At 36.0% G+C, this 13,957-nt stretch overlaps 1 protein-coding gene across 2 annotated transcripts in view; it reads left to right on the top strand.

The window, feature by feature from the left end:
• The first annotated feature begins 513 nt into the window (after window positions 1–513).
• The window catches only part of LOC127858050 (LIM domain-binding protein 2-like), a 41,210-nt gene continuing 27,766 nt past the window's right edge, over window positions 514–13,957 (top strand). The window contains exons 1-2 of one of the 2 annotated variants that reach the window (XM_052394928.1): window positions 514–533; window positions 2,458–2,588. In XM_052394928.1, the coding sequence (XP_052250888.1) occupies window positions 2,536–2,588 (53 nt within the window). In that variant the 5' untranslated portion in view covers window positions 514–533; window positions 2,458–2,535. Of the gene's footprint in view, window positions 534–1,733; window positions 1,829–2,457; window positions 2,589–13,957 lie in introns of those variants that run through there. The other variant, XM_052394927.1, reaches the window with a different exon arrangement.

Here is a 13,957-nt window from a genome sequence, read left to right as displayed (position 1 = left end):
GATACTAAATTTGACATAACAACAATTTCACCAAACAAGGCAAATGTTGACGACGAACGACTGACAAAAGGCGATCACAAAAGCCACGTTGTGCTCAGGTGAGATAAAAAGACACCATAAGAAGATAATTTGGAGAAAATTACAAGTAAGCTTCTACAACGACAACAATAATGATATTTATAGTAGCCACCTAATGCGACCATTCCAAAAAAAAAATTATCATACTAAATTGATTTTCATCGCCTTCGTACCTGCAAATATGTCAATGTTAGAATCAGAATTATTGTTCAACTGTTTTCTTCTCTATACTGATAAGTACACGATTACAGAGACAATCTTGTCCCATCGATGCCCTTAGATATGAGAGAATGAGCTTCAGATTGCTGAAGAAATGCTCGCAACTGTCTATCGATACTGCAATTGTTAAAATCATTTGCAGAACAACGTGCAACTTGGGAAAGACATTATCACCATACCACACAATGAAAGAAATAAGTTCCGAACATGTCGATGGTAAGGCATCACCTCTCGTGGTAAGTAACATTTTAGAGTCCTGAATCTCGTTGGACAGTTCTTCGTATTCTATATCAGTGCCATCAAAATTTGCTAAATCGAAGCAATTTTTGCAAAGCGTATTATAATCCTTGCTGTTGACAAGATTTTGAACATCAGTAAAAATCCTAATGTTGAGTTCATTGAGGCGAATTAATCTAGTTATTATTTCCTGTTGAAATATATCCAAAATCCTCTTAATTACGCACACAACCACCCTCTACAAAAGAAAGCCTGACATCCCGTACCAATGCTCCAGGAACCCGCCTCCTTGTCCTGGTTCATCTTTGAATTTCATTTTCTTCACATCTTATCTTTTTACTGTTAAGAGCGCTTTCGCACAACCTATTGCGCGTTGAGTTAATTTGTATTTCCAATGCTTCAAGATCTGATGCATCCTTTAAATTCATGATAGGGTCCTGATGACATTTTTAAACCCGATCAATTCTTCCTATAATGTCTTTCCATGAATAGATTCATACGAGGAAATTGAATTCAAGAACTTTTGCAAGCAACCTTTCTGCATCCGTTCTAGTATTATTTGCCTGATTCATATTTTCTGATAGTTCCTCTAACAATTCCACTATTTCCCTTAATTCTTCAAAGATTGCTTTAACAGCTTAAAATCTCGCATGCCATCGGGTTTCAGACAGTGATCGTTATAACTTTCTAATACGAAATACTTGAGAACTATATGTTTATTTGTGGCTAGAATTTGTTAACATAACAGGAACAATACAATTCGACAATGCTTTTCGGATTAATTGAGCCATACTCGCAACTAGTATACTTCTACTTGGATCAAACGCATTTAAAAAATCACAATCGTCCTAGACAAATAAGAAAAAAGCTTCTATATTAAAAAGCAAGTCTAACACGAATGCAATGAACACTTTTCAGGCGCCCTCTCATGTTTCCGCCTGCGGCAAATTGCTCCCCCCTTGCCCCTCCCTCGCTACGCCTCTGCAAGATAGGAATTGTTTTGTATGACAATTACCTCATTTACCACGTTATAAAGACAGAACTATTATTTTGGGTGAGGTAGTTAAAACACAACACACGTGCGATCAATTTGAACATTAGTTTGACAAGTTTGGATGTCCAACCATCTCTTAATGAACGATGTAAATGTTCATATTTTATTGTTGTAGTGTAACCTAACAAATATACCTCTGTGTAACCAAATCGATAATAGGGCAAAACATTTTATCGGGAAATCCCATTATGCATTGTTATATTTACATTGTGCACTTGTCAACTTGTCAACTAGCACTTGGTGAGAAAAATGTTATGATTCCATGTTGACAATAGTTTTAAGCTGATAATATTATAAGAACTCGACTTACAGGACCCAAATATTAAGGCACGATATTTCCATTCGCGTCCAGTGTAAAAGAAATAAAAACTCTCGTATTGACTGAACAATTTAATTGCTCATAATTGAACTTTTATGAAGAATAAAGTGTTAAGACATTTCTAAATTCTATATATTAAATAAAATGTCCTAATTTTGTCCTATATTTGGATCAAAACCTGGTTGAAAACCTGAGTTTTATTTCCAATAAGTTAACACATTAGTTAAACCAACCAAATAGATAATAAAATAAATTCTCTTAATTGAGCCATGTTCTGAGAAAAATAGGCTTAATGCTTTAAGTGTGTCAAGTGTCGTCCAAGATAAGATGTGCAGTCTCCACAGGCTTATCAGGGACGACCCTTTCCGTTTTAACTGGAGTTTCGTGAAGAAGAGTCTTCCTTTAAACAAATAAAAACTATAAAAATCCAAAGTGTTGTCCCTGATAAGCCTGTGCAGAATGCACTGGCTAATCTGGGACACCACTTAACACACCTGCATTAAGCCCCCATTTTTCTCTGAGCACTGCTCAATTATTATATAATTTTCAGGTTATCGGAAACACGTTCACACTTCATTAGTCAGACTTGCACCGTAAAACTGCAAGAATTCGTCTCCCGACTCTTCAAATGCCATCCAAAATCCTGCCCTCCCCAATGGAGAGGGACCCAGGGATGCAAGGGTAAAAAATGTGCCTCATTCTTAGAAAGCTGGGCTTAATTTATGTGTGTAAAGTGTCTTTAGCAAAGGCTAATCAGGGACGACACTTTCCACTCTTATGGAATATTTCGTTCAAGGAAGTCTCGTATGAACGAATATCCAGTCCATTGGGAAAGTGTTGTACCTGAATAGCCTGAGTGCTCTGCACTGGCTAATGTGGGACAACACTTACAGCACATGCATTTAGCCTAGATTTCCTAGAGAATGGCTCAATTATACAATAATGCTGCTTTGTGAGGATTAATTTGACATTGCACCAGGAAAAAATAGGAACTTAAAATCCCAGTCCAATGACACTGAAAAAATTAGTTGGCATTATTCTTATCTTTTCAAGTGGATTTCTCACCAACCAAAATGCAACAAACTGCATTGGAACTCGTCAATAATAGGAATATGGTAATAATTAATTATATCCAATTCTATCCACAGTGATTGTTTTTGCCCAATAGACCAGTTTCACAATACTACCGCTGTTGCTATTTTTAGATATCACGTGAAGCGTCGAATTTCAAAGTTTAATTTTTAGCTCACCTGTTTGCTCAGGTGAGCTTTTGTGACCGGTCTTTGTCCGTCGTATGTCCGTCCGTTAACATTTGCTCGTAAACACTCTAGAAGCCACATTTCTTGTCCCATCTTCATGAAACTTGGTCTGAAGCTTTGTCCCAATGACATCTCTGCCGAGTTCGAAACTGGGTTGTGCCCGGTCAAAAACTAGGTCACTAGGTCAAAAAAAAGAAAACCCTTGTAAACACTGTAGAAGTCACATTTCATGCCCAATCTTCATGTAACTTTGTCAAAATGTTTGTCTTAATGATATCTTGGTTGAGTTCAAAAGTGGTACCGATCCGTTGAAAAACATGGCCGCCAGTGGGCGGGGCAGTTTTCCTTATTTGACTATAGAGAAACCTTGTAAACACTCAAGAAGTCACAATTTTTGCCAAATCATCATGAAATTTGGTCAAAGCATTGGTTCAATTGATGTCTCGGACGAGTTTGAAAATGGTCGAGATCGGTGAAAAACATGGCCGCAAGTGGGCGGGCATTTTTCTCTATATGTATATAGAAGCAGTTTTCCCTATTTGGCTATAGAGAAACCTTGTAAACACTCAAGAAGTCACAATTTTCGCCCAATCATCATGAAAATTGGTCAAAACATTGGTTTCATTGATATCCAGGACGAGTTTGAAAATGGTCAAGATCGGTGAAAAAACATGGCCGCCAGTGGGCGGGGCATTTTTCTCTATATGTATATAGTGAAAACGTGTGAACACTCTAGAAGTCACATTTTTGGCCCGATTTTCATGAAATTTGCTCAGAACATTTGTTTCCTTAATACGAGAGTTGAATTCAAAAATGGTTCTGGTCAGTTGAATAACATGGCTGCTGGGAGGGGGGCAGTTTTCTCATTATGCCCCCCCCCCCCCTTTCGAAGAAGAGGGGGTATATTGTTTTGCTCATGTCGGTCCATCCGTCCACCAGATGGTTTCAGGATGATAACTCAAGAGCGCTTATGCCAAGGATCATGAAACTTCATATGTACATTGATCATGACTCGCAGATGACCCCTATTGATTTTCAGGTCACTAGGTCAAAGGTAAAGGTCACGATGACCGGAAATAATAAAATGGTTTCCGGATGATGACTCGAGAACACTTATGCCTAGGATCATGAAAATTCATAGCTACATTGATCATGACTCGCAGATGACCCCTATTGATTTTCAGGTCAAAGGTCAAGGTCACGGTGACCCAAAGCAGTAAAATGGTTTCCGGATGATAACTCAAGAACGCTTATGCCTAGGATCATGAAACTTCATAGATACATTGATCATGACTCGCAGATAATCCCTATTGATTTTCAGGTCACTAGGTCAAAGGTCAAGGTTACGATTGCCCGAAATAGTAAAATGGTTTCCGGATGATAACTCAAGAACGCATAGGCCTAGGATCATGAAACTTCATAGGTACATTGATCTTAACTCGTAGATGACCCCTATTGATTTTCAGGTCACTAGGTCAAAGGTCAAGGTCATGATGACCCGAAATAATAAAATAGTTTCCAAATGATAACTCAAGAACGCTTAGGCCTAGGATCATGAAACTTCATAGGTACATTGATCATGACTCGTAGATGACCCCTATTGATTTTCAGGTCACAAGGTCAAGGTCATGGTGACCCGAAATAGTAAAATGGTTTCCAGGTGATAACTCAAGAACGCTTATGCCTAGGATCATGAAACTTCATAGGTACACAGGGGTTGAAGAATCCACTCGACCGCTCGCATATGCGAGTGAAGTTGACGGTCGGGCGAGTAAAATTTGTTAAATACTCGACCAATCGGGCGAGTGCTGTTTTTCAAGTTGAGAAATATAAATTCAGTTCCAGAACTCCTTCCACATCGATACAAATTGCAAACAATTTTTCAAACGAACAAAAAATACGTTTAGTACACAAAGAAACTGCACTTGCGTTTTGACAATAAAAAATGACGTCACGGGCACAGTAAAAATAATTCTCAAAATCGGCTGCGCTCTGTTCGTCGTTGTCAGTGCTCTTAGCTAATCAATTTAAAGTGAATAAAACTGCTAAATATATTGGTCATTCCGTGAATTTTAATGTAAATATCAATAAAACAATAATACATCACTGGTCAATTATAATACTTCTTATATTTAATTAAAAATAAACAGAAAAAATAATTATTAATACACAGAATAATTTCGAATTTCGTGATCAGAAGCCTTTGGCAAAATTTACCATATTGTAACCGTTTGTCAATCAAGCGTGTCTTTCAGTAAAAGTTCGTCTGAAATATTAAAATGAAAAAGGGTTCTATTTAAAAATATCTGCAAGATGGTGGCGACAGGGAACAGAAAGAATTAGAAAGGTTGTCAAAACGAGAAGTGGAAAGAATTGAGAAAAGAAAAGAGGTGCAGAAAACGTAAGGAAAGCAAATATAATCCATCAGATAATGTAGTTAATTTGTTTGCAGTTTAGTGTCACTATGATACATGACAATGTTAAGTAGGTTTAAAAGGTTCTGGTTGATCATAACTATAAATATAGATATATATTTTTTTAATGCAGAGCGAGTAAATTAAAGTGAAGGGCGAGTGGATTATCAGGCCTACTCGCCCTGCAGGACAAGTGGCTCTGGAAAAATTCTTATACCCCTGGTACATTGATCATGACTCGAAGATGACCCCTATTGATTTTCAGGTTGCTAGGTCAAAGGTCAAGGTCACGGTGACCTGAAATAGTAAAATGGTTTCTGGATGATAACTCAAGAACGCTTATGCCTAGGATCATGAAACTTCATAGGTACAATGATCATGACTCGCAGATGACCCCTATTGATTTTGAGGTCACTAGGTCAAAGTTCAAGGTCAGGGTGACCCGAAATAGTAAAATGGTTTCCAGATGATAACTCAAGAACGCTTATGCCTAGGATCATGAAACTTCATAGGTACATTGATCATGACTTGCAGATGACCCCTATTGATTTTCAGGTCACTAGGTCAAAGGTCAAGGTCATGGTGACCCAAAATAGTAAAATGGTTTCCGGATGATAACTCAAGAACGCTTATGCCTAGGATCATGAAACTTGATAGGAAGATTGATCATGACTCGCATATGACCCCTATTGATTTTCAGGTCACTAGGTCAAAGGTCTAGGTCACGGTGACCAGAAATAGTAAAATGGTTTCCGGATGATAACTCAAGAACACTTTTGGCTAGGATCATGAAACTTTATAGGTATATTGATCATGACTCGCAGATGACCCCTTTTGATTATCAGGTCACTAGGTCAAAGGTCAAGGTCACAGTGACAAAAAAACATATTCACACAATAGCTGTCACTACAACGGAGAGCCCATATGGATGGCATGCATGTTTTACAAACATCCCTTGTTACTTTTCTTATCTATTGGTTCAAATTAGTGTACCGTTCATGTATCAGTGGTGCTCAAGCTAGAACTTGAGAAAGGCAGGGGGGGAATTTTGCCAAGGGAAGCTTTCGACGCGCAGAATTTTGTCAAAAGGGCACTTTTGAGCGTGCGGGCATATCTGGAATGCTGCCTGTTGCATATTAATTTTTATGTTATTAATATAATATATAACAGTGGAACCTCTCTGTACCGGACAACCCCGGGACAGAGAGGAAATTCCGGTTTAGAGAGGATTCGGGTTTAGAGGGGACATTGACTATCTAACTTTCAGAAAGTCAATTACAAAGCCTAATGTGGAAAAAGCACTTTCAGCAAATTTTAATAGTTTATTTACATATATCAGAAATATCAGTCACAACATAAATCAACAGTGCACCCTGAAAAACAAACTATTTTATACATGTATGCATTTGTAAGGTGAATTTATTTTTTTCGCATATTCGAGATTGTCGATTTTTTTTACCCCATATTTCTCTGACAACATTTATTGTAGGTTTAGGGAACATCTCTGACTCTTTTATCTTTTTGATTTTGACTTGTAGAGACAATTCCACGCGCATTTGCTTAGAAGGAGGTTCGGACATTTTTAGTCTTAGTTATCTTAATTACCAATTTGAGAATCTAAATGAATATCTTAATGCAACTGCTTCAATAACTCTGCAAATTTCCATTTTATATGACACTAAATTAGCAATTGTAATAAACAACACAAAATTAAATAGCTTTAAGATTATTTAAATTTTAATTAGCACGGCTTCCTACATCAAAAACAAAACACACTAAAGAACTCTATGTTTGTTATCAGAAATTATAATCAGTATTATCAACAATTATTATTATTAAAAACAATTGATCGATATGTTCATCACAGGACAAGTATCTTAAAATTGTTTTGCGATTTTTACAGTTTTCAATTTTTTCGACCACCTTAATGAATTTCACGCATCTTTAATCCGCTATTCAGAACTTTTTGACACTAGGTCTAAGGTGCAATAAACCGGCCCTGAGCGGTTTAGAGAGGTACAATTACGTATGGAATGACCCAATTTTGATTAAAAGAATGACCGGTATTCGGAATTGAGGGGATTCCGGTCTTGAGATATTTTACGCATGGTTTTATAGGGGAAAAAAAGGGACCGGACAATTTGTCCGGTTTAGAGAGGATTCCGGTATAGAGAGGATCCGGTTTAGAGGGTTTCCACTTTATTCCCATTATTATTCAACCATGCAAATAAATTGTCTACAATGAGGAATACATTAATTACAATGTAATAAGAGTTTTATAAAATATCATGTGTAAAAAAAATTAAAAATATATAAATAAAAGGGCATGGCAAGGCCTCAGAAGGGCAGGGTTGGACGTCCTTCCATTTAGGCCTAGCTGGAGCACTGATGTATTTACTTCACTGGGCCATTAATGCAAACAAAGTGTACTGTATTTCCTTTAAAAACATCACCATAATGTGGAAAGTTTGGTTTAAAAGATCCAGTAAATGCAGAACCTGTATTCCTTGATTAGCCTGTGCCTCCTTATATTAGTGGACACTTAACACACAATAAGCCCCAATTTCCAATAGCACAGCTCAACATCAGTCATGAATAAAGCTAAGCTGTAAATCCCAGAGAAAAGGCAATTTGTGACCATATGGTTGTTGAGTGTTGTTATGGAAACGAAAGTCAAGAGTCAGCTATTAACTCAATTCATTATAAAACCATAAGGGTCAATAAATACTATAAAATGGATTCATTTCTGCTAGTTGCCATGACCTAAATGTTGGATTGAATAAAGGTTCTTAAAATTGTGACTTGCTTAATTACGCAAATCTCTCTGAATGATTTAACCCATTTTTGCCTTGTGGACTCTCCCATCCTTCTAAATTAGATCAATTTATTTCCAGAATTAGGGATGTCTAGTATATTTATTTCTATATTTACAATATTTCTTACAGAAAGTTCTTTAAGCAAACGGTGCAGACCCTGATGAGACACCACATCATGCGGCGTCTCATCTGGGTCTACGCTGTTTGCTTAGGCCTTTTTTTCTAGACGCTAGGCATAAATGGGTTGAAATGTACTTTTTTTTTATATATAGATTTTAGTTGAAAGCAACACAGAAATAACTACTACATAGTGCCACAAATTTGCAATTTTAGGCATTGTATTTCACAATTTTGTTACAAATTGAATTTCTGCAACATTGAATTACGGAGTGTCAAAATTTGCTTTCATCTGTTTTGAAATAGGTAATTATACATATTAATTTGTAAGGTGTGGGACGTTTGAATTATTTGTTTTTGACTTTTTTGCGCAGCCTTTTGTAAATTTTTCTTTTAGCGGCATAATTTTATGCTGATGAATTTTTTTTGTATCTTTTAATATCACTTACTGTAAAAAGTTTGCTAGAAAAGCGAATGGTAATTTTTGTTAAAAGATTTTTGTAACAATTAGCAAGGAATGGGCACAAATCAGTTTGAAACTTAATGGAACAGCTGTCAGAAATCACACAACAAACCTGGAAACCTGGGATTGTTACAGTAATTTGATGTTGCATTGATTTCATGCTTGATGGCAGATTGTTTGAACAATGATTAATACCTGTGATAACTGTAGAGCACACTACTCTGGAAACCATTTGTTTTAATGGCCGGCATCAATTGCATGTGAGCTGTGCTTAGTAAAATGAACAACACTCTGGGAAAATGGAGCAAAATGCATGTGCGTAGAATGTTGTCCCAGATTAGCCTGTGCAGTTTACACAGGCTTATCAGTGAAAAGATTGTCTGCTTTAACCCTTTGCATGCTGGGAAATTTGTTGTCTGCTAAAATGTTGTCTGCTGAATTTCTAAAATAAGCATATTTTTATTTCTTTCAAATAATACTATCAGAACAGCAAACAGTTTGGATCCTGATGAGACGCCACCTTCTGTGGCGTCTCATCTGGATCCAAACTGTTTGCAAAGGCCTTTTAAATTCGGTTCCAGCACTGAAAGGGTTAATGGTATTTTTGTTCGTGAAAAGTCAAGCAGAAAGTGTTTACTCTGATGCTTATCTGGGACAACAATTTATATGGATGCATTAAACCCTATTTTCGCAGAGCAATACTCACATATATATAGTTTGTGGATAGGTTAATACAGTGCTTATTATGGAAGTATCAGTTATAAATAGATTTCTGACATTTTGGTGATGAGAACTGAAACAATTTTTGTAAATGAGTTCATAAAGACGGAAGTATATAGTTTTATAGTATTTAATTGATTTTTGACATTTTCTGTAGTTATAACATTTGCCAACTGTAACAGGCAAGAGCTATTGAAACATTTGTTTCAGGGAATTTGTTCATTTTATTATTTAGGCTAAAGTTTAAAACAAAATTGTTGAAAATCTTATAGATTTAGTGAATACATTCTTTGATGGACATGTACTGATTTGGATTTTCAGGTTCAAAAGTATAGTGGTATTCTATGTGAAAGTGATTGATTCTTACTATTGATTTTGATGTGCCTACGTGTAATACAATTTAAAAAGTTTTCTCAAATCAAGAGTATTCCAGACAGTTGAGTTTTGTTCATATAAACAAAAATGTCAAAACATACATTATAAATAATCAAAGATAAAAAAGAAAGTTTGTTTATGGGAAATAATATGTTCATGCTGGGACCATTCCAGTTGGTTTTGGAGTGACCACCTTATGTTTTATGGATTATTAAAGATTTGAAGTAAGTAAGATAAGTACATTTCTTTCTTTCATATATAGACTTTCATTACTTTTAGGCTTAAAATGCTCAGCCTCTTAATTGCTTTGCTTTTATCATTTGGAAGTTTGGACAGTTTTGTTCAGAACAACCAAGTATTTGTCGTATCCCAAATTCCTTTTTAACCTCGCTTTAAAATTATGGAGTTTAATGCATGTGCGTTGAGTATTGTCCCAGATAAGCCTGTGTAGTTTGCACAGGCAGACTTCACAGGCTAATCTTGGATGTCATTTTAAACACATGCGTTAAACCCAGTTTGGCCAGAGCCAGCCTTATTTGCACATCTACAGCTATCTTTTACTTCTCAGTTCAATACATGCTTCTGAACATGAAAGTCCGGAGCCTTTCCTTAGTAAATACATTTCCAAATTTTGACTTTCAAGTTGAAAAACAACACGTTATTTTTTATGTTTACAAGGGAGACAAATTATGCAGCTGTGTTATAATATATTGGTTGCAGTTGCTGCCCTTGGTATTGCCCATGTTCCCTTATCATTATAATACACTTAGTTGAAATATTTGAATTTTGAGTAACAAAACATTCACACATCAGTAGTCTAGTTAGTTATACAGTGATTATTGTCAGTTTTGCTTTTATGAAACAGTAACTATAGAATAAAGTATTTTTTAATTTAAAAGTAAAGACTACTGTATCTATATATTTTTATATTTTACTAAAGTTTAAAAACTGTGTTTTAAATAGCACACACGACTATTGCAGAAAATAAACTAATACACGATTCTCATTATGTATGCTTCTTAAATATTACTTTTGATTTTTTTTATTAGTTATATAATTAGCAACTGAAGAGAATATTTATTGATTTAATAATTTTATGGTTAAATGATCAGTACGTAAGAGGCGTGTTATATATATAATATTTAAAGAATTGTGGACACTTTTCTTTGTTAGTCTGAAACAGATGTGTTCGATCACATTTCATAATCTATGCTAAAACAACATCTCTTATGCTCAAAGTTACAGCTATTTTTTCTTCCGTGCTTAAAAATTGAGTTAGCACACAGGAATTGCCGCAGAAAATCAATGTTTAACCCAACCTAGGATGTCTAGATTTATAGTCTGTTTCACATACCGTACTCTCTCCAGCTAACTCGCTGTACGGCTGCAGGCAAGTAGACTGGCTCCCGGTTAATAATTGAAATTGTGTAAATGTTTGCATTTGTCAAGTTTACGCTAGAGAGTAGATATTATGTATACTGTGCAGTTACAGTGTTCGATAATGATGCCCAATATTCAAATGAAAATATTCTTAATCCCTAAACTGAAGTTAAAAAAATAACATAATTCTAGTTTATTATTAACTTAAAAAAACGCACATTTCAAATAACCTTATAGGTTCCCTGCTGGTATTCCGGACGATTTGAATATTGACGTACGATTCATCTGTCTGTCTGTCGAAAAAACAAGATAAAACTGGCCCCTGTAATACATCTAAAAGTAGAAACTTGCTATGGATTGGTCTCTGTTGTAACAGTGTCAATGATCACGGAATGTTTCATTAATTTTGTGTTTCAAAGTTTACGAGGTCCTTCAGCACTGCCACTTGAGGCTGCTTTATGTTAGGGCACAATTTTAATTTTAAAGATTTCGGACATAAATTCATGATGCATCTCTGCTTGTGATGTTTTTAAATAAATACTTCTGTGTACAATTTAAATAAGCCAGGATGAATCAGCTTAATACACACATTCCTATTTGACCTTCGCTCTGTGAAAAAAATGTGTAATGCATGTGGATTAAGTGTCATCCCAGATTAGCTTGTGCTGTCCGCACAGGCTAATCAGAGACGTCACTTTCCATGTAATGTTTTTTTTCGTTTACAGAACGTTTCTTCTTAGCAAATATCCAGTTTTGGGCAGGAAGTGTGGTCCCTGATTAGCCTGCGAATTTTGAAGCATCCATCAGGCTGACTGATTTTATTTGTATGCCCCGGATCAAATGATCGGGGGTATATTGTTTTATGCCTGTCTGTCTTTCATTCTGTCACTCTGTCATTCTGTCCCAAAACTTTAACCTTGATTAAAGTTTTGCGATAACTTTTGAAATATTGAAGATAGCAACTTGATATTCGGCATGCATGTGTATCTCATGGAGCTGCAAATTTTGAGTGGTGAACGGTCAAGGTCATCCTTCAAGGCCAAAGGTCAAGTATATGGCTTCAAAGCGGCGCAATGGGGGGGGGGGGATTGTGTTTCTGACAAACACATCTCTTGTTCTGTTTAAAATAAGGTGGAGTGGGTGGGGTAGGGGTGAGCTCTAGGGGCATATTGTAACATATATAAGAATGGGAAGATTTTAATATTGCTTTGTTCGCATGTGTTCCTCTCAGTTAGTTGTGTTGTATAATGAATCACATAATTGGTATAGACCAGAAAAAGAGGATATAAATCAACGATGAAAAGGAAGGCATGTATCTGAATATATAACTATATTTTAAATGCCAAAAATGCTTGAATGAAGAGGACTTTCACATAATATGTTTTCATTTGAAAATAAGCCACTCATAGTCATTTTATGCTCCCCCCCCCCAAAAAAAAAAAAATAAATAAATAAATTTGGGGGAGCATATAGTCGCCGTCCGTCCGTGCACAATTTTTGTCATGGCTATTTCTCAGCAATTAGTTACCGGAATTCAATGAAACTTTATGGGAAGCTTCACTACCAAAAGGAGATGTGCATATTATCAGCCGGTTCTGGTCGGATGATTTTTCAAAGAGTTATGGCCCTTTGAAATGTTCCATTAACTGTACATATAGTTCAATTCTTGTCCGGGCTATTTCTCAGCAACTAATGACCTGAATTCAATGAAACTTTGTGGGAAGCTTCACTACCAAAAGGAGATGTGCATATTATCAGCCAGTTATGATCGGATGATTTTTCACAGAATTATGGACCTTTGAAATTTTCCATTAACTGTACATATAGTGCAATTCTTGTCCGGGCTATTTCTCAGCAACTAATGACTGGAATTAAATGAAACTTTATGGAAAGCTTCACTACCAAGAGGAGATGTGCATATTATCAGCCGGTTATGGTCGGATGATTTTTCACAGAGTGATGGCCCTTTGAAATTTTCTATAAACTGTACATATAGTGCAATTCTTGCCCAGACTATTTCTCAGCAACTAATGACTGGAATTAAATGAAACTTTATGGAAAGCTTCACTACCAAGAGGAGATGTGCATATTATCAGCCGGTTCTCGTCGGATGATTTTTCACAGAGTTATGGCCCTTTGAAATTTTCCATTGTACATATAGTGCAATTGTTGTACGAGCTATTTCTCAACAACTTATTATGGGAATTCAATGAAACTTTATGGGAAGCTTCACTACCAACAGGAGTTGTGCATATTATCAGCCGGTTATGGTCGGATGATTTTTCACAGAGTGATGGCCCTTTAAAATTTTCTATAAACTGTACATATAGTGCAATTCTTGTCCGGGCTATTTCTCCCCAACTACTGACTGGAATACAATGAAGCTTTATGGGAAGCTTAACTACCTTGAGGAGATGCGCATGTTATTTGTGGGTTCTGGTTAGATGATTTTGAAATATTTAAGTTGCTAAACCATCCATCGTATAATTTTGTCCAAAGTTATGCC

Source organism: Dreissena polymorpha, chromosome 14, assembly GCF_020536995.1.
Source record: "Dreissena polymorpha isolate Duluth1 chromosome 14, UMN_Dpol_1.0, whole genome shotgun sequence".
In the NCBI taxonomy this organism is placed as follows: Eukaryota; Metazoa; Mollusca; class Bivalvia; order Myida; family Dreissenidae; genus Dreissena; species Dreissena polymorpha.
The sequence above is the reverse complement of the archived record's forward strand: the minus strand, read 5'-3'. Positions and strand labels throughout refer to the sequence as shown.